At 39.9% G+C, this 26,897-nt stretch overlaps 1 protein-coding gene across 21 annotated transcripts in view; it reads left to right on the forward strand.

Annotated features, from left to right (window-relative positions):
* LOC129726625 (bromodomain adjacent to zinc finger domain protein 2B-like) overlaps window positions 1–26,897 on the forward strand; it is a 139,168-nt gene that overhangs the window by 64,552 nt on the left and 47,719 nt on the right. For all 21 annotated transcript variants that reach the window (XM_055683565.1, XM_055683566.1, XM_055683556.1 and 18 more), the window contains one exon: window positions 23,040–23,783. In XM_055683565.1, the coding sequence (XP_055539540.1) occupies window positions 23,663–23,783 (121 nt within the window). In that variant the 5' untranslated portion in view covers window positions 23,040–23,662. The remainder of the gene's footprint in view (window positions 1–23,039; window positions 23,784–26,897) is intronic.

Raw genomic sequence — 26,897 nt, forward strand, 5'->3', positions numbered from 1 at the left:
CATATTTTAATATAGTTTTTTTTTACTTCGCTGTGCCCTTTCCTGGCTCACACTGGAGCGAACCAACCATTGCATACACTTTGAGGTTATGGCGCAAGCACACCGGGGTAGAGATAGAGAGTACACCATTTTTCCAGGCCAGGCAGGCATCGGAATCGAATCGTCGGTCGAGGTGGAGAGAGAGAGGTAGAGAGACAGAGGCACACACAGAAATCCAACGGAGAGAAAGACACTATTCTCGGGGTTTACTTGCCATGTGTGTGCCATTTCGTATAGAGACTATGGAAGCAGTTGTCGGTTGTCGGAGAGACGGCGAGGGACCGCACCTTCCATCAGGGTTTATACGTGTTTTCTGTGTTGTTGAAGGATGATGATGGTGGATGGAGGAATGAAAGGCAACCAGTGCGGCAGTGAGGGACCTGAGGCCGGAGGGACAAATCAGCACTCTTCCAACACCATCATCGACGACGAGAGCAACTGCTTCTTGGTAGTCGTCGCTGCCGAACAGTTTTGCTTTATTTCAACTTTATTGCGCCAAAGCCAGGAACCGTGCAGATCTGTAGAATGGGGTATCGCAAAGCGAGAAAGGGAGATAGAGTGAACGGTAGAGAGACACGCTTTTGCCTGGCCTGGCCCGGCCCGGGTGGAGAGACAGATGCCGCAAACAGTATTACGACGATGGGTTCATAAGCGTTGGGATGGGTGGCGCGAGGGGCCTGTATATGGTAGATTTTTGCTTGTGCAAACTGTGTAATTAAATTGTCGTTCACTCCGATTCTGACGCAGGGCCGCGATGGCTGAGTTATAACTGCGAGAAAACGGGTAACTTTATACTTCGTTTTAATATTTTCATTCAAACAATGTGCTTACGGATAAAATATTTGTAACACTCCTTGCTGGTGAACTTTTAGTCGAAAGAAAAACTACCATGCCAAATGTTGAGATGGTTAATGAGTACCATTGGAAACGTTCGGCATTCAGCTGGAACGCGAAACCTCCTCCGTGTGCCGTTAATGTTTTGGCTTACCGCTATTTGCTTAAGAAACGTGAATAATTGATTACTGCGTTGTTTTAACTGGCATCTTATTTTTAACCTCCCACCGAATGTGTTAGTTGTGCTAAACATCTTGAAAAGCACACTAATGCACAGTGGCCGGAGGCAAGACAAAACCTAGGTTGTTCCAAATTTGCCACAGCTCGCCTTTTTGGGTGCTATTTGAACGAGCTTTTATTATTTTCAATTGAACGTTCACTCTATTTCGCACTCGAGAAGTTAAAACATTCATTGTTTTCCTATCTGTTTCTATCTAGTGCCGCTTATCGTTTCGAAGGACGCCATAGTATACGATGAAAACAAACAAAATGTGATTACTGAGAAAAGTTGATGTTTCTGATTGTTTCCTAAAAAGTGCGAGAAAATTGGAATAAATAATAAATTCAGGTTTTGTCCGATTTTCCTCAGATAACCGTTACTGTGCGATGTTACTATCGTGTTGAAACCGTTTTGCATGCCGCTAGATACGATATTTAAAATGGCAAAGATAAATTTCCCCGAGAGATGTACAATTTCACTTCATATGGCACACTTTACCAACTATATTCCGACCCCGAGTGAGTATGTAACTAATTATAGTTCATGCTGCGCTAGACACACTGTGTTGTACAGCTCTCCCCTGGTCAGGTATCGTTACACTCAGCTCAGTACTAGCAAATCATCTGCCCGCAGTCACCGCATAAATAAAATCGATGGCGCACCGATACGATCGGGCCAACCGCCATTGACCAATTAAAAAAGAAAGCCGTTATTCGTGCACACTACCGAGTGCCACACGTTTCTGAAGTCGAAACCGGAGGTAAACCCCATTCCTGCAGGTCACGCATACGACCACCGTACTTTACTTCAGCGAACTGGTTCCGCGCTTATCCAAACAGTGTGATCTATGCATCGGGTTGATGTTGCTGCTGCTGCTGCTGTTGATGTTGTTGCTGTTGATAGTTTCCGAGCCGAGCAGAGCAAGACCGATTCGCATGACAGTGATGAATTTATGTGCTCTCTCTCTCCGCTTCTATATGTAGCCATGGCTGGAGGAGGTAAGTGCCACTGAACGGTGAAATAAAAGCACACAGCCGTAGCTCGGGCAGAGAACATCGAGGCCAAACTAACCAATACCACAGTTCCAGTGTGTCATTCGCTGAAAATGAATCCGCCAAACTATTCCACCCCGGACCGAACCGAACCCCATTGTCGCCGCTGCCATGTTGGATGGTTGAGCAACGAGCTACGAAACGTCGAGAAATGAAATTAAACAATTTCCCTCTGCTGCCCGGCAATTCCATGGATCCAGGCTTCCGACAACGACAACGACGACGACGACGATTTACCGTCGGTCGATTCGCACACATAAAATTGATCGGGTTCGACCGCGCTGCTCCTCCTCTGGTGAATGGTGGAGAAGCGGCGAACCAAGAGACTACCAAACGTGATGCAATAGTTTCAGAGATTCGGTCGAATCGGTCGGAGTGGGTTTTTTTCTCATCTACCGTGTAGCGAAACATGGTGGAAGTGAGGACGCTGCTGACTTTTTTGCTGATTTTTTATTTATGTAGATAAAAAGTAACTTACTGCTGATGGAGAGAGAGAGAGAGAGAGAAAGACAGAGAGCGAGAATAAAAAATCCATAGCGCAAAACAAAGAAAACAACCGTTGGTGGTCGCTTTGCCTAGGTTTACCCCCAATGTGCGTGTGCGAAGTCACTTTGCGGTTTACCCGAATGTTAAACCGCAACTGGAAACTAAAAGAAATAGGCATGTTGAATGATATGAGTCCAGTAAAGGTTAGAGTCGGAGTAATGTTTTACCTCCTGATACAACCGTTAATATGGTGCGTCCGATACCTGGAAATTGACTTTCAGCGATGTCATGGTATTTGAATATGTCTAGGCACGATACTAGGCATTTCCCTAAAAGATTAAGTAATTTTGTATACATGACAACATCACAGACTGAAGGAAATAACTCAAGCACAAAATAGTACAGCAAGTTGATTTAATCGATATTTTTTTATATGAAAAGGTGTTTTTGAAAAATGTACGCCGTGTCCATTAACCTAGACACATGGGGTGCTCGAAGTCGCAAGATTACAGAATCAGCTTTAACAAGCGAGTGGTCGTCGGTATGAATCTTAGTCTGATCCAACGTATTCGCAGTCAACGGGCTTATTCTCAGGTCCTCGTTGAATTCCACAAAACTTTGGTTATTATATCTTGATAAAAATCCCTCTTACAATAAAGCTAATCAGAGGGATACTTAGCTGACAAAAGACAACGGCACTCGTAGCAGTAAGCGCAAGAAGGGAAAAAGAATACAAAAAGCATGAAAAATAAAATTAGCATATTACCTACTCTTTAAAGTGATACTGCTATTGATAGAAGTGCGGAATACAGCAGACACCCGGGCAATATCGCAGCAGACCAATGTCTCTGGTCTTACTTAGATTCCATGAAATATGATGAAGTGAAAAAAGTCGTTCTAGATTATGTATATTTTTCCGGGTAATCGGAATTTAAAAGGTTCTCACTGTACAGGAGAATGAGAATCTGACACATCACAACATTTAACTATTTACGATTTCACCTCAGCTTTTTTTTCTCGCGCCAAAGGTAGTAATTAGGTGGTTCAGCTTTAAACTCCGCTGTACATCGAGTTTTCGAACAGTCTGGCGATTGTTGTATTCCCTGTCCGCTCGGTTGCGTCGCACCAATCACATCTCAAAACGAGCAGCAGCTGTAATTACTTATAAATTCTTCCAATTCCCTGTAACCCCGCGAAGGGTTGTGCCCATTTTGGTACCATTTCACCCGAGCAGCCGCCGTTGAGTGGTTCGCGTCGCGGAATGACTTCAACTTTTTTTTGTCGAAGTTCACCACCTTTTTCTTGGTGGAGTTCGTGATTTGCGATACACTGATTTATCTACAAGCAAATATATCGCTGGAATCGTTCGTTCACCACCAGCAGCCGCCGCCACACGAACGAAAAAAAGATGCTCCTTCGCTTCAAGGTGGTTAAACCGAATCAGCCAGGAGCACAGGAGAATCACCGGACACATCACTGAGAAACTGGCGGCTCGTTTATTGAAAGAAAGAAAGAAAAAAAAAATCCGCACGATGAGTCAGATACGAATCGGAAACTTATTTTCATTTTGCACCCTGTTTCAACGGGTACTTTTGTTCCACTGAGTGCACTATTGCTGATGTGAGCTGTGTAGCAGTTATAAGAGTAAGTGAGAAAAAAGCTCTAATTTTACCTGTGCTGGGTCAGGTTTTCATCAGCGAAATTGAACATTGAATGGCATTGATTAAGGCGGAGGCGGATGCTCAAATATCATCATAGACAAATCAGCCGCATCTACATATGACTATTACTCGAATAAAGTCATTTTTCGTTCGAACGGATGACAAGTGATAGCTGTATTCCCGAGCAAGAATTTACTCTAGGTTAAGCGTTGGAACGCGATAGGATTTTTCAAGAAATTGATGTATCACCTCATCATTCATTGCGTGACCGATTTGTGTTAGCAGAAAGCTTCGAAACGGCCAACAAAACCACACATCGACAGAGTGTGTAAGTGGAATCAAACAGAACGACTACGAATGAACTCGACTCTTTTTTCTTCATTATTATTACGCGGCTCGTTTCGTGCGTTGGTTCCACCTCACTGGCCTTTTCGTTCGAACGGGCAGCCCAACCGCTGCGCTGCTGCTGTGTGTATCCGTTCGTCCATCCGTCGATACGGCTATCATCGGGCATGTGTGTGGGGTAATTGCTTTAGTTTCGCTGAAACGGGAAAGGTCCACCGGTCACACAGGTATACGAACGGCGCAGCACTCATGGAGTGTGGGTTCACGTCACACCGCCGCAACGCAACCCACGGCTGAAGAAGCGTTCTTTGAAAATGATTCCAATCGAAACCTGCACTATGAAAAATACATGGTAGAGAGAAAGAAGGCAAACAAAGGAGAAAGGAAAGAAGCAGAAAGTTCAAAGTCATATAGAGACACAAAAAATCGTTAGGAGCTGCTGTTGCCCTGAAATGTGGAAGATAGTAGATTGGGCTTTCCAATGAGCTGGAATAGGAGAAAGGATTGGTCATTGCTCCTGAGAATTGTCTAAATTCAGGTATGCTGTAGAGTAATATATAAAACGAGCATGATAAAGGATCCTTTCGAAACTGGCACTGGTCGATAAAACTTTGAACAAGTGGTATCTGCTCTATTGTATGAGGAAATCAAGTTTTCAGGGCTGCAATACATTATCGGTTGATTTTTTGTGTGATTCATGAATTCTCTAGTTCAATTTTCGATGATGTCGAAATAACTAGCAATACACATAAGATAAACGGCAGATTATCATGCAATAACTATTTTCGACTTCAATATGTTACACAAAGAGAGTCATACCTCCTTTATCTGTTCTAAATGTTAAAAAGCAGTATTGTAATCTCATCGTGAAACGAAATACAATGTTATAAAGACCTTTCACCGCAGAAAATCTAACCTTGTCGGTTGTGGTTGACCCCAGACTAATAGAGGATGGCACTATTCTCACAAACGACGACACCGGCTTCTTAAGTGTTTACCCGTTAAATAAGTAGTACATGACAGTAAACACCAGCACCGGTATGATCTTCGTACAAAGGGAGAACTTTAAGAAATTGAAAATCTCTCTATCCAATCTGACAATTATTTCTTTTTAGGAGAAGGGTCTCCCAAGAAGTCCTATCTTTAATCTGTTTTAATCATCTGTTCAATTCTGTTGGAGTGGATGACAAGACAAGATGTATTTTATTAACATATAATCTTTACTTGTACAACAATTTATCAATGATGTTATATGTTTGATGTTGGTAAATATTCTAAAGATCGTACTCAAAAAAAAAAAAAAAACACTAGACAAAAGTGATCACCCAAAAATTCATTTCAAGTTGTCAAGTTGGAATTTTAGAAACTCTTAGGGAAAAAATTACCACATATTAGCTAAAACTTTGCAAAGTTGGTTTATTATACCTTCCTTCGGCTAAATGCCACACCTTGGTCTTAATGCTACCCATCAAATCCTGAGCAACATTTGCGCCATCTTTCTTACGCACTTTCTGCAAATTCTGGTCTTCTTGAAGACCTTCCATGTTTTCCGGAGTTTGCCCCTCATAATCGTCCAAAAATTTTCTATTGGGCGAAGGTCGAAGTTCCTGGGCTTCATACCACTCCATCACCGGTTTCGCGTTATATCACGATGCCAGATCCAGTCAAATAGAGTGTCATCGCCGGGGGGAGAGCAGCAGGCTTGCGAAAATGCAGACGGACATTGTCGACAAAAAACTCAGGGCTACTTGGTGTTTCGTCGTTCATTACAATGCATCTCAGCTGCATCAACCACTCGCGGTACAGCTTCCTAGCGCGGGATTTGGCCACCGTATCCTATTTATCCGTTCGATTGGGCATCTTCCTCATCTTCAAGACATGAAGTCCGAACCAGACGGAAGAATTGACTTTCTTGGCTACGTCCCGAATCGGAAGGTTCAAATTGCACTAGAAGAAATCCCTCATCTTCTCTGGGATCGGACGTCTTCGCTAATCTTCCGCTGTCAGCTCGCTGTTGGGTTCGCTGAGTTTTCTTGAACGATCTTACCACGTGAGACATAATCAAATGGTCGATTCTCAGCGTGATCCACCTTTGGGACTGGCCTGGATGTTCCAGTACTGCGCTCAAAATTTTTTTTGTCGAAGTCTCTTTACTTGGTAGCCATTTCGATAGTGAAGATAGCTAATGAAGTTTCATCCATATTCACTGTACAACAATTCAGCAGCGTCCGCTTTGTGTAGATCGATAACGGCGCTGACTACGTCCTTACAGTCGGTTAGAGAAGAGAGGAAACAATTGCTACAGCCGTTGTTGACAAAGACCGAGTTTACCTCAACTTTTTCAACGACTGTTACTGAAAGGAAGATACTTTTGCAATCATAGTAAAGTGACGGATTTTAACTTTTAGTAACACTACTACTATAATTTCAATATCTTTTAGAATAAATATATGAATAAAATATTGATGTTCTTCAAAATTATCTAGGATTTCTTTATCTCTACCGGAACACTTGGATATTTTAAAACCTTCATAGAGTTCATGTTATGTTTAAACCATATTGAAATTGTTTTTATGATAACATTGTTCGTGTTTTTAAATCAGAACCAACGATTTTTCTTCAAGTCTATGGACCTCAATTGTATTCTATCGCGTCATGTGACACGTAAAGCAAAGCAAAGCCTTGGTGCTCCATTCCGATTCGGAACTCGTCCTTTTGTTTATTTATATACAGAATTCGCAGCCAGCTTTTCAGTGTACAGGACAATCGCGGGGCTAGCGTTACGATACTACTGACACTGACAGTCTCTCTCGAGCCGAGACTGTGACACATCAAATTTTTCTTTTGAGGTGAGACAGTTCAGGTGTACAAATTGGAAACTGCCTTTATGATAAATCTCGCCAAACATGTGAAAAGGGCCCATGTGCCATATGTAAACAAGCCAAATTTTCTCGTTTTTTGATCAATACAAGCGAAATCTGCTCTTACCAAAAAGATATATTGATAAAAGAATTCACTCTCTATCAAAAAATCTAATTTGTACGAGTAGAATAAGCTTGTATTCATTGAAAAACGTGAAATTGTGGCTTGTTCACATATGGCACATGGGCCCTTTTCACATGTTTAGCGAGAAATAGCCACACTACAAGAAAAAACACGACAAATTGATTTTTTTTTTCACGACAACGCTTGACCACATATGGCATCCATCGTACAAATGTATCTGAAAACGCTGAAATGGGACGTCCTATCTCCCTCATTGTTGTCTAACCTCGTCTTTTCGATAACAAAATCTTCTAATAAATGACGCATGGCCTGGCTGACCAACACTTTTGTTTTAGACGTAGAACTACGTCTCTCAGGAAGTTTGGCTACATAGGGATTGGAAATGAAAATCTAAAAACAGAAAATAGAAAAAAATGTGTAATTTCAAATGCTAATAAGTAGGCTAGTTTCAATGTATTTTCTTCAATCGATTGCAAAATTATCTATGCATCCGTCCATATGCAATGAAAAAGTAATTTGATTACTCGAATTATTGTACTATTGAAAATTCGAGCTTTGTTGAAACACAGATTTCGACCTTCATTGGTTTGCTTTCCTCCACACGGTTGACAAAATTTTATACCTAGTAAACCGGAAAGACCTTCTTCTTCTGCTTCAACCAAACAGTTTACTAGTGGATGGCCAATAGGACAGTCCTAATTAAGTAGCGATAGCGAATCGTTGCAATACTTGCATTGTTGCATTCGTGAGTGTTCGCGAATTTTTTGAATGATATACGCTATGATTACGATAAACTATCTTCTCAATCTTAGTAGCTTTCAAAAAACCATAACTTTTTTTCCTAATTTCTCTATGATTGGACCGGTTCATTTGTTTAGGTAATCTTTTGTAGTTTTCATAAAAAAAATCAGATTTTTTAAAAATGTGCTTTTTTGGATAATTAATTTTAAATTTTTCTTTTAACTTTTTTTCAAAAAATAAGTAGTTTTTTAGAGTGTATATTTTTTTCGGAAAGACAAAATTATTATCTGTAACTTTGCCGAAGACGTCACACCGATCAAACATACCGTTTTGGCTCTAAAAATATTTGTAATCATCAATACCTTCCCAAAATAGCATTTTTAATATCTTCTCAAAAATGAGTCGTGCTCCTAGAAAATAAACCAATAGCACAAAATGGCATCTTTTGCCTATACAAACGTCTATGCAAAATTTCAGCCAAATCAAAAATGGTCGAATAAATTGGTTGCCCGTTTTTTCTGTGGAGTTGCTCATCTTTTTCACAATAAATTTTCGAGTTAGTTGAAAAACCGTTGTTTTGAATTTGTACTCCTGATTCCTGATATATCCCTCTAGCTCGAGATGTGAAATGTGGTTCATGGTGTCTCAGATACATATATAGTGTGACAAATGTTGCGATGAGACTTCTCTAATGCTGTTGGATTCACATATGTAAGTACTCAGAAACTGGTTCTGAAGGAACATTCTTATTCCGGGTACAAGAAAATCATCTTGATCTTATGTTCTGAATGAATTTTAAGGATTTTAATAGGGTTTCAGGACTTAAGTTGATGCTCACTTTAAGCTCTTCCAGGCAGTGCTGCAAATTTTCGACACTGCATACGAAAATAACAAGAACCTCATTTTCACTGTTTCAAGTTGAAACGACCTTCAGCGTCAGCGACGTCAACATTCAATAAAAGTCCGGTCATTAAAAAAAATGAGATGTCTGATATAATATCGAAACTATTTGATTTGAGCCAATTCATTGCATGAAGTCGATGAACTATATAAGCATCTGCATTCTCAACCGCATAAACATCGCTAAGGCAACACAGCGTGGGCGAAATCCAAGAAATGCTGCTATCACTGTCAACTGATTGAAGCTGAAAGTCTCTTTCATTTTCAGCTCGTTCGTTGAAAATTGAAGTTCAAAGATTTCAATTTCAACTGGCAATCCTTTCATGACAGATTTGCAGCACTGCTTCCAGGTTGAATGAAATGATTAAGATTTGATTGCACGGAATCAAATTTCACCTTTTGGCATGCTTTTTGTTTGTAAATTGTTTAAAGGTTGTAAAAATGAAATACTGTAACATTGATTCATGTTGACCTTGCTATTTAGGAAGAAAGCAACAACCAAATTATAAGCAGTGTTATTGAAAAAAAAAGCTTCAAACATGTTGAAAAATATACCAATCTGGTTGAATCATGGCGCTCAACATACGCCAAATATTCCTATTGTTGTAAACATAAACTTTCTCTCTGTCAATTCTATACGAATCGATTTCCACTGTCGAAGTGGTTCGCAATATTCCTGCTAACAGAAACAACTTGTCTAAATACTGAACTAAAATACTTCACAGTGAACTGAAACAGTAAATTTTATTGCCGATGTGAAATCACCGAACAACAGGGCACAATCCGCGACGCACGGTGCAGTCTATCAAAATTATTCTGCCATCGCACAACAAGCAAAACCAAAAAAGAAAAACAGTAATTCCTATCCACGCTACTATAGCCCACCGATTTCTGGCACACAGGCATAGGCAGTCAATTTTAATCCCAGGTATGGCCAACCCCCCGAATACCTTCCATCCATCCGCACACAACTGGATATAACGAATCGAAAATTGAAAAGTACGCTCTTTCTCTCGAGCGCGCGTTTTGTCTAGCTGCTGCTGCTGCTAGAGCACACGATGTAAGGCAGTAAGGATTCTCTCCCCGGACAAGTCGCCATCGCACAGCACACACCACATGTACCGGTAGCGAACCTATTTCGGACTTCGGGCTATGATTGCCGGGAACAACTCCTCGCGGAAGCTGTACGAGACGGTGTTGAAAATTTGATCCTACCCCGTTGCAACCTGAACTCGTACATCATCGGAGGCGCACTGCTGCTGCTGCTTCTGCTTGCTCTGGGTCGCTGCACAATCGACAAGATCTGGCAACCAGCAAGGAACGAGACGAACTGAAGAATGCAGGGTGCAAACTATTGCACACACGGCTGTGATTCTATGTGGATGGATTTATGTATGGAGCTTTATCGCACCAGGAATAAATAAAAACCATCCTTCCAGAGTTTGCTCCGGAGTTGGGCTTTGGCATGTCACTTCGCTTGAACAGCATCGCTGATGAGGGGTACCATAGAAAAGGAGGGAGGAGGGGGCACAGAAGAAAACAACAATCGCATGCTGAAAAGGACGAGTGCTTGTGGAAAGTGGTTTTAGTTGGGAGGAACAGTTCCTGTGTCTCGATTTGTGCTGCATGTTTGCTGTGTGTGTATATGGCTCTGCTCCTCCCGGTCCGTAGAAGCCACCCGCCGCATGCTTTTTGGGGTGGTTTGCAAAAAAGGTTCGGCGACACGCGCGGTAGCAGAACCGGCACTGGCGAGGCAGTAAAAATAAAGCGAAAATGAAAATATATACTTCCATATATCCTTGGCCAGGCGTTCGTACTCGCTCGAAATACGAAACGAAAGGCCAGATATCGTGTAGAGGGGAAAACACACAACAAAACTGCTTTCATAGGCAAGACCTGACTCTGACTGCTGTGCTGTGCTACTGCCAGGGATCACGTCCCTGCGGCACTACAATTCCATCCCGAATTGGTTACGCTTTTCGTTCGCTTTGCTGGGACAGAAGCACAGAAACAGCTATGACTGGCTTGTTGGTGTGTCATAATGATTTTCCGAGCCAAGTGTAGGCAGCAATATATCGAAGATATGGATTTCGGGTTACCCATCACCTCCTGAAGGTTGTCAAATCCCGCTATCGAGCGAGCAAAAGACCATTCAAGCAAATAGGCACCATTTTCTCTTGCTCACGCGCTCTATTCTTCTCCCGTTCCGTTCCGAAGAGGACCCCGGAAACAGGAGTTTGGTGGAGCACAGCCGGAAAACTTTGAAAAACGACGGCTAATGTCTTTTCCCACAAAGCGCCTTGCCAGGTGCTGTCGCTTCTAGTTTCCGACCGTCCGACCGACGATGGGTGGGGTAGAGATAGAAAGAAAGAGACCGATGGCCAATCGTTTTTTTCCCCAAAATCCCTTGAGAAATTGCACTCGCCCCCCCCCCTCCCCCCTTTTCCTGTCGGTGCTGCACTGGACAAAGATTCAACCCCGGACGGGCAAACGAAGAGTGGTAGGTACGCAAAATGAAAAGTGGAAAATTAGATATTCCTCACACAGCACACACAGCGTCCGACGGTTGCGCAAGCACCATTTCGGTTGGGTGGTGCTTTGGAGCAGGATAGGAACCACTGGAGCATAAAAGATGCCGTCGCCATCGTTGCCGGGAATGGTTATTTTTTGTGTGTGTCTTCTATTGCCAGAGCACTGAGTATACGGGGAATCGAATCGAAGCTGACCTGCAATACTGGACACGGTGTGTATCGCGCGGCACGCGTGAGAGAAAAACGGGGGAAAGTGGTTTTCGCTTCTAACGCTGATGAATTGCATTCGCTAAGACACTATCGTCCTTTATTTGCTGCCGAAAATTGCTACAGAGAGTGTTTGCTTGTGTCTAATTTCAATGATATTTTTTTTTTGAACTGCCATCAGATGAACGGTCAAGTTTTCTTTCGCTATGACATTCAGGCAATTGAAGTTTGACGTTTGCTTCACATCTTCAGCAGCTAAAATTAGAATAGCCGTAAAACTGAAGCATGTTTGAATGTGTAGTGATTGATATCAGCATTTTAAATGTTCAATTCATTTTGCGTGGGATGCTCTCAACATACTTAGTTGAAACAGATAATTGACCTTTTCTGAACAATTTTCGGTCTCACCTCATTTGATATTATTTTTTGTTTTAACATTTTGTGGGCTTTAGAAGTGTATCACGACGATACTGAGTTTCAATATAGAATTGGTTCTAGTTTGACGTTTTTCTAAGCTTCTGAGTTTGATTTGCGACCATCCCCTATTTTTATTTTGGCCTTTTCTGTGCTTTAATTACTTATTTTCATGGTGAAACGTCTCTCGGGATTTTACCTGCGTCACTATGTTACGCCAACGCAATCGGTCTATGGTAGCCTGTCTTTGGTTGCTTGAGCGTCCCACGCTTCCAAGGTCTTACTACGTTTCAAAAGTATTCTTCGTCGATTCTGAGCCTAATTTCGGATCACTGTTCTCTTTGTTTCTGTTTTTGAAGCGTGTCTCTGCAGTTCTAAACGTAGTATAAGATCTATTACTGTTTTGGCCTTTTCTGACTGTTTTCGGCGATTTTGTGCCTATGTTAGAATCATTTTCTATTTTGGCGATTCTGTTATTTTTAGGATCATTATTTATTATGTTCTTTTAGTGGTCTTTAGAAACGTTGTTTGGTACTATTCTAACCTTCTTCGGACATTCGAGCTTGATATAGGATTATTTTCAGAGTAAAAATTTGATATCCCGGGAATCACGGATTCTTATGAAGCAAAAAAATTGCGATTTGTTTAATTTGGATTTTATTTTTGTCATATAGGAGGAAAGCATTAGAGTTCCGAGAACAAACGTCATTTCGAATTTTATTTGGTGGTAGTGGTTGGCACAGAAAATCTTTCAACTTCCACAATTTCAGGAACTCTTAATACCTGTGCATTTTTTTCACCGATAAAAAAATTGAAACTCTGACCGCTTTGAGGCTCCATTTCCCAAAGTTCAATTGAGCTCTAATATTGCTTGGGGACCATTTTCCGAGAAGACGAAACTTTTGAGTCAAATTTTACCCATACATTCCACTCAAAGGAGTATATCCATAGACGAAGAGTGAAAGAGATGATTCATACTGTTCAAAGCTGGGTTTGTTTAAATAAGATTGAATACTTAAATATAATTTAGGGGCGTTTAGGGGCGATTTACAAAAAAGGGAATCGATAAGTACAACGTCACGGTGTTCCCAGTGCTGAGTCGAGAAAATTTCCAGCTCGAAGAGATCCTCGACCTGATTGGGAATCTAACCAAATATCACAACCGTGTGGGAGAGCTAGCTGATCGATATCGCTAATCACAGAACCACGGGGACCACAAATTCAATTAGACATCATAAATTTGTCATTTTTTTGAGTCAATAAACAAAATGTTCATGATCGGTTCTTCAGATTCGATGATGCCCAAAGGCCGGAAATTAAATAGATTTAAAACGTTCCTACTTAACTGTGAAAGCAGTAAAAATCTATCAATATAATAAAATATTAATGATATGTCATAGTGTTGATATGTCAAAGTTTGTGGCATAACACACAATATAAATAGTGAATAAATATTAGTAAATAATTATTAATTAATAATTTAACCCCAACAACCTCATATATTTGTGCGTGGCCTCAACAGCCTTTCTATGTTGAGCAGTTTAATCCAAATGATAAAAATATTTTTGAACAGTTTGTTTGATCGGAATTATGTCTTCGGCAAAGTTGTAAATAATAGTTTTGTGTATCAAGAAAAATATTTGTTCTGTTTTGGAAATCTTGCGGTGCAAAGTGCGCGACTTAATGACATTCTATTTTCTGTTGGTTTAAATCGGTCTCGAATCAGGAAGGTAAACAGTTTTGTGCTATTTTGAAAAAAAAAAAAAATCACATATTGTACGTGGCTCGAATAGCATTCTTACTGTGTGTTGGTTTAAACCTTGTACCAAATAAAAATGTCCTAATTGGGTTTCTTTATTCACTCCAGTAAGCAGAGAATAAACCAGAAATAGCCAAATGAACCTGAGTAGGAATTATACATACACTAAAGTCGCTTTTTACGCGGGATATACGTGCCGCCTGAAAGGAAACCGCGTAAAAAACCGCGCAAATTCCGGAATCCGTGTAAAAGAACCGCGTAGATTCCGTAATTCGAGTAATGAAATTCCGAATTCCGCGCAAGAAAAAAATACCGCGTAAATTTCGGAATCCGCGTAAATTCCGGAATGCGCTTAAAAAAGCCGCGTAAAAAACCGCATGAAAAGCGACCTTAGTTCTCCTTCTGTGCAATCAGTTAAGCTAAACTTAACTTTTTACTGGTCAATTTGAGAACAACGTGAGTATAATTTAATATGTAGTAGAGTGCCAATGGAAATCGACTTTCCGAATTTTGTTTTGTTTTTTCAAAGGTTTCGTCTTCTCGACGAAATAAGTTCCCATGCAATATTCCAGCTTAATCGCGCTGCAGCCTCTTTTTCAGAACCAGGTTTAGTCACAAAATTCCATTCCCACAGATAGAGAGACATTTAATGCAACCTTACGTTGCATAATCTGAAATAGTATGTATATTTTCCCGATGTTTTTTCGCCGGAATAAAGTGGTGGTACTAGACACCTTATTCACGTGTGAGAGAGAACGACGGCCGCCGCATGGTAGTACAATAAGTTGACAACAATATAAGCGTAGCCATAAAGTTTTCCTATCTTTGTAACTATAGGTAACAGATCAAAAATCAAGAAGCAAGAAAAGGACAGTAAGAAAAAGCAAATCAGAGAATAGTTTCTTTCCGGGGTTTCAGTGCTTTCAAAACCGGGATAATGCCGACCCAGAAAACGATTTGACTTGAGGAAAATTTAAAGTGCTCTGGGAGGGGTGTTATTTCCGAACAAATGTAACACATGTTTCAACGGTTTTTCTGGAGAACAGTTAAAAATGATCGAGACGAAGCACAGAAGCTAAAAATCGACCCCAGACAACATTTTGAATTTTATGATGGCGACTTCCGGTTTCTTGAAAGCATAATGGTGTCCAGAAGCCGAGAATCAACTCCACATGCCATTTTGAGTTTGAACGTATCCAATGTCAGATTTGCAGACTATAAACTAACCGCATGTGAAATTAATAGAGAATTCCTATGCCTTCAATGTTTATATAAATAAATTAGATAAAGGGAAAAATGAGCGAGACGTATTTGCCGGACCGTCTAGTAAACAATAATTTCAAGTTAAGAAAACTTAATTTTTTATCATCGGTGATTTTATTGCAAAACATCGATCGTGGAATAATAATAATTCCAATGGAAAAATATTGTTTAACGATTGCTCGGCGGGATTTTATTCAGTTTTATTTCCAAATGGTCCTACATGTTTTTTTTTCTGTTAGGAATCCATCCACAATTTATTTGGTACTAACAAATCAACATCATTTATGCAGTGATTTATTAACCCATGCTGATTTTGATTCTGATCGTCTTCCTATAACTTTTCCCATATCCCGTGAAACTGTTTTAAATCCCACAAGGTCTGTGTTAAATTATCACAAGGCCAATTGGGATCAATATCGTACCACGATCGAAGAAAGCTTGAATTGTGATATTGTTTCACAAAATAGTGCTGACATTGACGGAGCATTGGATGATTTGTGCAATTTAATACTCAATGCCCGAAACTTATCAGTTCCTAAGGCTAGAGTGAAACTTAATACACCAATCATTGACAATAAGCTTCAACTTCTTATACGTTTGAAGAACATACGGAGACGACGATATCAAAGATCTCGTGATCCTGCTTTGAAAGTTATTTTCAAAGATTTACAAACGGAAATCAAACATAGATTCACACTCCTGCGAAATGAAAATTTCATGAGAGAAGTTGAACAACTAAAACCATATTCCAAGCCTTTCTTGAAGCTTCCGGAGGTTCTTAAGAAACCTTCAAATCATCCCATTCCAGTCCTCAAAGATGGTGACCACATGTTTCTTACGAATAAACAAAAAGCTCAAAAAGTTGCTCAGCAGTTCGCAGGGGCGACTCGTGGCTATTGCACCTGCCTGTTCAGCTACAAATTTTTAAAATCGCAGTTTGAGGAAGTAATCACAATCATGTCCGCGTAATCACGCAAGTCAATTTATTTGTTACTATTTGAAAGTGAAACTAAAAACCAATAAAATATTAATATAAATTTGCGATTGAAACATATTTTTTGCTTGGCGTTCCCATGTGCAATGCACAGGTTGCACCTATGGACGAGTCGCCCCTGGCAGTTCGAGAGTGTTCATAATTTCAATTTGAACGTAATGAGTCCTATTGAAAATGAAGTATTCAAGAGTATGATCAGATCAACAGTCAAAAATTTCTTTCTGAACAAACTTGAATGTAATACGAACTATTATCAAGAACTTCAAAAACATGAGAGCACCAGAAGATGATGAGATTTTTTATATCCTCTTCAAAAGAGTTCCCGAAAGCTCTTTAAATTTCTTGGTGAGAATTTTTATCAGATGCTTTGAATTAGCATATTTTTCCTCAAAATGGAAAAATGCTAAAGTCACTCCAATTTTAAAACCTGAAAAAAATCCAGCTGAAGCATGAAGTTATCGTCCAATAAGTTTACTCTCTTCTATAAGCAAACTTTTTGTAAGAATAATTCTTAATAGAATGATGACACATTTCAATGAAAATTCAATTTTTGCAAATGAGCAGTTTGGATTTCGCCATGGGCATTCGACTACTCATCAGTTACTTAGAGTAACTAATACGAGTCGTACTAATAAATCTGAAGGTTATTCCACTGAAGCTGCTCTTCTGGACATAGAAAAGGCATTCGACCGTGTTTGGCATAAAGGTTTGATAGCTAAAATGTCCAATTTCCATTTTCCTCTTTACATCACAAAAATGATACAATGTTACGTGACAAACCGCACTCTTCAGGTTAACTATTCGAATAGTAAATTTGATAGATTGCCTGTTAAAGCTGGTGTACCTCAAGAAAGTATCTTGGGCTCAGTCTTATATAATATTTTTACTTCTGACCTTCCTGATTTACCACAATGATGTGAGAAATCTCTGTTTTGTGACGATACAAGCATTTTCGTAAAAGGAAAAAGCCTTCGTGTCATATGCAGTAGGCTGCAAAACAGTCTAGATATATTTTTTTCATATTTGCAGAAATGGAAGATTTCTTCTAATGCATCAAAAACACAATTAATTATTTTTCCTCATAAACCAAGAGTTTATTTTCTCAAACCCACTAATAATCATGTTGTTAAGATGAACGGTGCAATCTTAAATTGGTCTTATCAAGTTAAATACTTAGGGCTAATTTATGATAAAAATCTTACTTTCAAGAAGCATATTGAGAATATCCGAACAAAGTGCAATAAATATATAAAATGTTTGTATCCTCTTATCAACAGAAATTCTAGACTTTGTCTTAAGAATAAACTGTTAATTAACTAACAAATATTCAGACCAGCAATGTTATATGCTGTCCCCATCTGGAAAAGTTGTTGTACAACCAGAAAGAAGATGCTTCAAAGGATTCAGGATAAACTTCTGAAAATGATATTGAAGCGTCCTCACTGGTTTAGCACGAATGAACTACACAGGCTTACTAATGTGGAAACATTAGAAAATATGTCAAACAATGTTATCAATAAGTTTCGACAAAAATCGTTGCATTCCTAAATTACAACGATTAGCTCACTTTATAGTCGATAAGATAGAAGAAAGATTAGGTTGAGGTTTAATTTTAAATTCATTTATTTTTCTTCTTGACAAAGGTTTACAATTTGCCTACAAGTGAATATATCACTTAACTGTGGAAGCAATTACTATCTTCTAATGAAATTAAATTTTGAAAAGTATATGTAACAGTGTTGATATGTCACCGTTTGTGGCAGAACACACAATATAAATTCTGAATAAATATTAATATTATGATTATTTTATCACAAAACTTCCCCCTATAGAAAAAAAAAAAGAAAAAAAAATAAGAAAACTTTTAACCCAAGCAATGCCGGGTACGTTCGACTAGTCTTATATATGTAAAAAAACCGGCTCTGAACACCCGGACGAACACATACGATTCGCATAGATTCTCTAGGATTCCTCACATTGGATGAGCGTCCTTGAAAAGGATTCCTGAAAAAAGATTCCTCAGGAATGCCCTGTATATGGCTCTAGGATTCTTGAATAAGAACCGTGAGTGGGAATCCTCCGGATCGTGTTTGCGATTCCTTTCACGATTCCGTCACCGTGTTAATCGGTATCCCGGAGATTCTTAGTCAGGATTCTCTGCGTGTTAGTAAGGGCATTTTGAATCATCTCTTTCGAATTTTGTCTAAGAATATGCGTTGTTCGTGAATGAAATTCCGTTTTTTGATTCTCGTTTTTGACATTCGTTCATTAGTTCGTAAAAATCGTCGTTCGAAAAAAATTTACTGTCCATTTTTCATTTAATAATCTAATATTTTTTTCTATATCTGTTCGGCTCGTGCTGCTCTGATCAAACCTTCATTTCTGTCGTAACGAAAATAAACTCCTGCACCAGCGTTTGAAGAGTGCCACCATTACTAATATTGATCAATAATTATGGTAATTACTAGTTTTGCATAAACAATGTGATTGTCTAGCAGACAAATGCCTCTTGAAATGTGCACCTAAATGTACGATATCTTTTTGCATGTTAATCTTAGTTATCAGCATTCCTTTGTTTTGAGCTTTATTATCGCATTATCTCATTATTAAATCCTTCCAAACATTTTGAGACGTTTATTGCTCCACTCATATTTTTATTTACATTTTTGATTATAATAATATTTGTTGAAATAGAGTCAAAACCTGCCAGCTGCAAAAATAGTCACGATTCCAAACCCATTGACTTCGTGAGCCCCTTTCCAGTGTGGACATCTGGCACTGCCTGCACACAAAAATTTGGCAGCTCTGCCAGCAATATCTATGGAGGCTGCCGGACATTAGCCGAAAAAGTTACGACAATCCGCCAGCCACGCGAGCAGCAGAAACTCTGTCGAAACACGTGGAACAACAGCGCGGAGATGAGATTTGACAGTTTCATAACCGAGCAAATCACCGTTCCGTGTTGTCATTCGTAGTTTATACACCGTTTTTGCCCATTTTGTCCAGTGGAGTGTTAAATGTGACAACATCCGAAGGGGTGCGTGTTGCAGGGCAGAAGGGTGCACAGAGATCGATGATGGATCAGTGGATGGCGTCGGGTAGAAGTGATAAACACGGCACAAAAGAGCTACCAGGCGCTCAGTGTGTGCAAGTCCCCTAATTATGAACCATAAAAGCAGCTGGGTAACGTTTCGCACATCCCGAGTGACGGGACCGGGGAGGAGGGTGCTACGGCTTCGAAATGAAATATAAAAATGTGAGTTCAAACAGGTCGGCCGGATGGTCTAAAGGAGGCGCACGCGGTACCAGCCCGGCAGTAGGAGATGGAAAAGGGGGTGCCGTCGAAGCGATTGCAAGCAGCGAGAAAACAGACGACATTTGAAATTGTAATTGTGTATATGTATTATGGTCGCTGGATATAGTTTTATTTTTATTTTTTTTTTCGCTGTCCCATCGGATACAAAACGGTTACGAGTGCGGTGATGCCTCACGCTCTCTCTCTCCGTTTCGCTTCTCGGGTTATGAAATGAATGCAAAACTGCTGGCTTGTACGTATATACTATACACTTTGCACCCCTCCTGATGTGTGACTTGGCTGGCACTGCAGCAGAGCTTTTTTTCTGTCGTTTTATTTTTGAATTATGAATATGAAGCGAGTGTGGCGCTTGCAAATTTGGAAAAAATCTCTATTTAAATGAATGGAAAATACTGCATGGAAATTCAATAGTTTGTCCGCTGTTGTGATAAGTGTGACACATTCCACAGAGCAACTGAGTCAATAAGTTATCAAATTTCGCATATTCATATTGACTCGAAATCGAGCGGCACCTGAATTTCAGTGCAGACCCAATTAGTAACGAAACTCGTTCCAAATTAAATGTGGAACCTCGACGACGATGATGACGTCTTCTCGTGTGTCATCTTGTGTGCTTACTTGCGCGAATCGGAAATGGCAAACTGGCAGTGCATGCGATTTACGGTACTGGTCGTTGTTTCTCACTCACTCCATCTTTCGTCGATTCGAGCGACGCAGATCGTGTGAGAGAAGACAGTTTACTGGCTGGTGGGTGGGTGGGTGAAGGTGGGTATCAGAGCACCATTGAGCGGCTAGCCACCGTTTTGTGCCAGAGAAAAAGAAAAAAACCGTCGTTATCCACATTATACATACTGGTGGCACGGCGCGTAAGGGGCCTTCGATTGTTGTTTATTCACATATTTATGCGCACATACATTACCCTAGCTGTCGGGTCTCTAGCTCGACATATGGTCTCACTGTCCGCCCGGCACGCACCGCAACGGAGGGAGGAAATGAAACAGACATATCAACTCTTACTGCCGTTTTTGTTTCTTTCCATTATTTCGTGTGCGCGGCGGCTGTGACCGCTATATTCCACTTGAGCGGGAGCGCGTTCCGTTGTGTCGTGACCGTGCAGCAGCAACGACGACGACGACGAGGTGGCCATTTGCGGTCATCAGAAGGCGGCAGCGCACACACAAACACATCGCGCGGGCTGACTGTGAGAGCCTCTAGAAAACTTAGTCAAAGTCGGTAATTTGGAACTGGAGAACATGCGAATGAGTTCGCTTCGATGAACTGAGCGGAAGGGATCAGTCACTGCGAAACTCGTTCCCTCCCTCCCGCGCAAGTCCTTGCCGCCTCGCGAGGCCAATATGAAACATGAAATAAAATGGTGAAAAGCGAAATGAAGCTGTGGCATGGCGCTACGGCGATGTATGATACGTGGTATGGTAATGGGGTTCTACTAAATTGGATAGCCGTCGAACGTGATTGAACCAGATTAAAGCAATGGACCGTGGAAGCAAGTACAGGCAGCCAATGGGTAGAACCGTTTCATGCCTGTCTAGTCTGGCTAATGTTGGTGTGACAGCAAATTAATGTACATACATGCTTGGGGGAGAAAAAAGAAACTCCGCCGCTCTGAAATTGTCTAGTTTATACGCGCGGTTATACGGTGATTATGAATACATGATATGCTTTGGTTATCATTCGAGCATATTGTGATTTGTTTCAATATACTACATATTATTGGGTTAAGGCGGACAGCGTGAATCAATTTTAATCAATGATAGCCATACAATCCGGTGAAAATCATTTTAGGGTTTTTTTTTTATTGGAAAGGTGAGTGTATCAATGTGCGAATAATTTGGCGTATGTCCGTTGACACGTACAGTTGTGTGCGGCCCTCATAGCAAACTGTGTCTGGTATACTTTGTAGTGATGAGTTGATTGGACTGTAATGTTAGTACCTAAGCTTTGCTTTGCTTCATTCTCTTATTTTAACACCACCAACAATTGTGCATTCTCAACAATCAGAAAATAAAAAATTATATAGATATATTATTATATATCTTTCAATTTATTCTGTCTAGTAATTCTTTCGGAAAATCGTCTGAAGTTGTAAATGAATAATTCTGACGCTGCAATGTTACCAAGCTTCACACTATTTTCTGTTCCCATGATAATTATCCATTGATAGAAAATTACCCAAACAACTTTGAAGGAACACCTGTTTAATAACATAAAATTTCTTAACATTGTCGTGGTGAACGGGTTCTGTGATTACACACCCGCGCAACTAGAGTACAATTTTTCCGAGCTACCTAAGGCCATCTAACGTCCTTGTCACGAGCGAAACTGGCACAATGTGACAGAGTGTGTATTGTGTTACAGTTGCTGTCGCTTATCAGCTTCATAATTTACAGCTCTCGTTAAAGTGAACGTTTATTCTCACGGGGAAAAATAAACAACTTCTTTGTGACTTTGTGCGTCTAATAACTTGTTTTTTTTTCTCCTCTTATCTCTTTTCAGGAATGACAGCGAAGATTCCGCAGCCATTACAATCGCTGATGTATTGTGCGCTTGGTTTCGATCGATTATTGTGTGCATTGACACGATCGACAACTGTGATTAAGTGAATGTGTGACCAATTGATCGCGTACAAGCGCAAACCGTCTCGTGCTGCTGCATTCAGTGTGAACCTTACATCGAACTGCGATATTTTTCTTTTCTTTGTTTAGAATGTTTAGTTAATCGTTTTGTTCTTTCCTGTGCCATGCCATGTTTTCTCAACTGCCTCAACTGCTGAATGAAAGCAGTAGGGAAGGGGTTTTGTTTTAATGAAGAAAAGGTCGACCGACGGTGAATGCCACTAGAAAGAGTGTGAGAAGAAGAAGAAGTAGTAGAAGAGCAGACGAGGTAGCGGAGGTTTTGCTGTTTCTATTTGGGCGTCTGCTGAAGTGAGCCGAAAAGAAAGATCTGTAATGGTGATGGAGAGCTGCTTCACGAAAACAGAGGAAAAAGAAAAACGACAGTCAGGTTTGACTTGCCGGTCGTAGTTGGCGGACGCAAGTCGTGCTGTGGCGGTATTTTCGGTTCGACTCTGTGTGTGAATATAAAATTTTGCCAAAATGAGTGAACGCCAGTAGGGAAAATGTGCTGTTCAGTGTGTTGAAACAGAAGTTGAGATAAAACGATGGCTTTAATTGGAAACGCGTATTCAGTGATTGATTAGTTTGATTCGATTAGTTGTGGTGTGTATTTTTCATTATATTTGTTTACGTTTCAGTTAAACATCACCCGATGGAAGAGAAATCTGTTGTGCTATAATCATTAATCAGAAGGTAAAAAAAATAGAAATTAGTGCTAGTGCGAACATCTGCGTTCGGCTGTAAATATACGACGAGGGGGAAGGAAAATATCAAATAAGTCCATTATCTCCCTCGATACCTGTACAGAGTGCTAAAGAATAATTCAAATAATCGATATCGTTAATCGAGAGTGCTACGAGAGAAAAAGATAGAAGAAGAATCAAGTTTGGTGCTGGTCTTGGAGCGAAGCTCAGCAATCAGTCGCGGTGTCGTCCTATCAGTGTGAGCGTGAAACCAAAACCCCGGCCCTGGAATACGAAAGGGGCAGAATCCAATGAATTGTATTAAGGAAGAAAAAATAAATAAAAAGAAAAAAGTAACCCAAGTGATGTAAGGAAGCGGCAGGCAGCAGGAATCACGTGTAAAAGTTGAACACGGCTACGTACCGGTAAACGGCATCAAGAGCAGCAATAAGGAAGCCGGAGGAGAATCGCGCAAAATCTGGTTTTCTCTCCCCGAGAAACCGTCGTAGTTGTCGTCGTTGCAGCAGCGCTTGAAGCGCGCACCGGACGGCACACGCACACCTGTCAAGATAGGGAAGATGGACAAAGATGGTGACAAGAAGGGTGGCGACAAAAAAGGTGGGCAATCCGGAGCCGGCTTGGGAGGCGCAGCCGGTGTTCCGGATCCTGCCTCACTACTTGATGCTGCTTCGTTGTTCGGTAAGTTTGGATTGGCCCTAATCTTTTGCGACATTTGCCCTACTATCTTTTCATACTGTGCGATAATGCTACTAATCTTGCAGCATGATTAGGTTGCGTTGGAATGTGCAATCTACGATTGTTCAATAAAGTGCGACGATCATAACTGTGGTTTCAGGGATGTATGAGCAAATTTTATTTGTTTACTATATAAATCGTACTGAATTCAATAGTCTGTAGAAAGATTGAGTTTTGTTCGAATTCGTACGTTAGAGTTGATAGGTCGCTTAAGGGGCCATCCACATACCACGTGGACAGATTTTAACAATTTTGACCCCACCCCCTTTCCCCCCGTGGACAACTGCCCATATAATTCTAAAAAAATTGTATGGACCGTGGACATTAACCAACCCCCCACCCCCCAAAGCTGTCCACGTGGTATGTGGATGGCCCCTAACTATAAATATAATTGCATTTATTCTCAACTTAACCTTTTCCCGCCCATGGTGACTCTAGAGCACCTAGAATTGTAATGATTACATCTTGATAGAAAAAAAGTTTGTTTTGACGCACTCGATTATCCGGAGACTCGATTTTCTGGGATTCGATTATCCGGAATTTTACTTTTTTGTTGTTCGTTTTTAATTTTTATTCCGAAATCTTACCTTCACCATACTTTCTGGTATATTTGTTACCATTTATGTCACTTCTAGCATGGTTGGGGACATGTTCGAATTATATGAAAATAATCCAATTTTTTTTTGCTTCCAAAGATTCTACCCCTTCTCGTCTCAGAAATAATTTCTGGATACCCCACTGCATCATACAAGTAAAATAAAAAAGGAATTGTTCATTTTATGTTCATTAATCGCAAATTGGAATATTTTTTCTGTAATTCGATTATCCGGAAAACTCGATTTTCCGAAATGATTTTTTTTATGTTCCTGATAATTGAGTCCGATCTGTACTTTTTTCTACAAAATGTTGCATTTTCATTAAACTTTGAAGTTGGCATAATCAAAGCTTTAATCAAAGCGTGAATTGCTATGAATAAAACTGCAGAAGAAACTCTGGATTTAACGACGAAAAAATAATGTGTGTTTTTGCCAGCTGTTTTTCAAAACCATTTATTAATCGATTTTAAAATAATTTTTTTTTTACGTAGATCTAATGTTTATTGAGTGCAACGAATCATAAAATTTGCATGTGTTCTTACGCTTGTTTCATTATTTTTTATATGGTGCCTCAGAGAACCTCTGGGCACAGACGACAAAAAAATTACAACGTGTACCTGCTATAAATATCCCTTATGATGAAATGTAATTTTGGCCAGCATTTAAAGGGCACACAGTGATGTTGCCAATGTAACAATCGTGATCGCTTTACGCACTTCTGGTGTACAAAGTATGCATAAAGCAACATCACATGACGAAGAGAAATTGTTTCTCCATGTTCCGTCAGATATTATTCCTAAAATGGTCATATACTTAATTTTTCTCCGAAAACTACTTCGTTTTACTTTCTTTTTCGATAATTTTAAGTGTATACAGGTATACCTCGATTTTACGCACATTCTCGTTTTTGAATTGTGCATAAAATCGAATCAAGATTTTTATTTTTTTTTAGCCCAAAATTAACTTTCGTGATAGGAAATGAGCAAGAAAACATATAAGGGATCGTCCAATTAGTATGTAACGTTCGACAGGGGGGTTGGAAAATTGACAAAACATAAAAACAATATTAAAGGCCCAAAAAAGAGAGTGACATAAGAGCTGGGTCGAAGAAGGTAATCATTTGCGTTACGTAAATAATAGACGTTCTCTAATATGCCGTGCGAAACTCACCCAGAACATATGCAAAATGCTTGAAAGGAATTACTTAAAACAATGAAATGGGCGTGTGTGCATGTGAGTATATATGTGTATGTATGTTTGCGTGTGTACGTGTGTATGTGTGTATGTTCGTATATGTGTGTGTATGCGTATATGTGTGTGGATCTGTGTATGTATGTGCGTATATGTGTGCGCGTATATGTGCGTGTATGTGTGTGTACATGTGTGTACATGTGCGTACGTGTGTGTGTGTATGTGTGTGTGTGTGTGTGTGTGTGTGTGTGTGTGTGAAAGAGAGAGAGAGAGATGTGTGACTCGCACATTTATTTTTACCCACATAATGCTAAGGAGGCATTGAAAGCAGCTCCTCTATCTTGTAACAGTATACGTTTTATATAAAAGTTTTAGTAAATTGCTCCAAAAGAGATTCTGTGCGTACGACGTCAAATATTTTAGGGGTCATCCACATACGACGTGGACGGCTTGGTGGGGGGGGGGGGTTGCTAATGTCCACGGTCCATACAATTTTTTTAGAATTTATATGGGCAGTTGTCCACGGTGGGGAAGGGGGGGGTCAAAATCGTTTTTTTTTTTTTTTTTAAGGGGGGATTTGTTAGTAGCTTAAGTATTTATGATAAATATTAGTAAATAATGAGTATGTGTGTCCAATCACAAATGGTGACTTCTCAACACTGTTAGAAATTTGTAATTCTAATTGTTAGGATTTGTTTGCTTTCGCAATTAGGACTTATCATTCGTAGGGATTTAAACCTACTTGTCAGAAAAGGGGAGGTAACCTTACAACTAACTTAATTGCTAACTTATTGGCTATAAAGAGAGCTTATCGTAGCAATTGAGGATTGCAACGATTTTTGTCGAAAATTGTCAATAATTTTATTTGACATAGCTTCTAATGGTTCAACACCAGTAAGTCTATGTAATTCGAGTGTACCAAACCAAGGAGGACGCTTCAAAATCATTTTCAGAATTTTATTCTGAATCCTTTGGAGCGTTTTCTTCCTTGTTGAACAGCAACTTGACCAGATCGGTACAGCATAAAGCATTGCTGGTCTAAAAATTTATTTGTAAATCAAAAGTTTGTTCTTTAAACAAAGTTTAGAATTCCTGTTAATGAGAGGATATAAACATCTCGTATATTTGATGCACTTGGCTTGTATACTCTCAATGTGCTCTTTGAAAATAAGTTTTTTATCATAAATTAGTCCCAAGTACTTAACCTTGTCGGACCAACTTAAAATAACCCCATTCATCTTGACAACGTGATTATTGTTTGGCTTGAGGA

This window comes from Wyeomyia smithii, chromosome 3, assembly GCF_029784165.1.
Source record: "Wyeomyia smithii strain HCP4-BCI-WySm-NY-G18 chromosome 3, ASM2978416v1, whole genome shotgun sequence".
Classification (NCBI taxonomy): Eukaryota; Metazoa; Arthropoda; class Insecta; order Diptera; family Culicidae; genus Wyeomyia; species Wyeomyia smithii.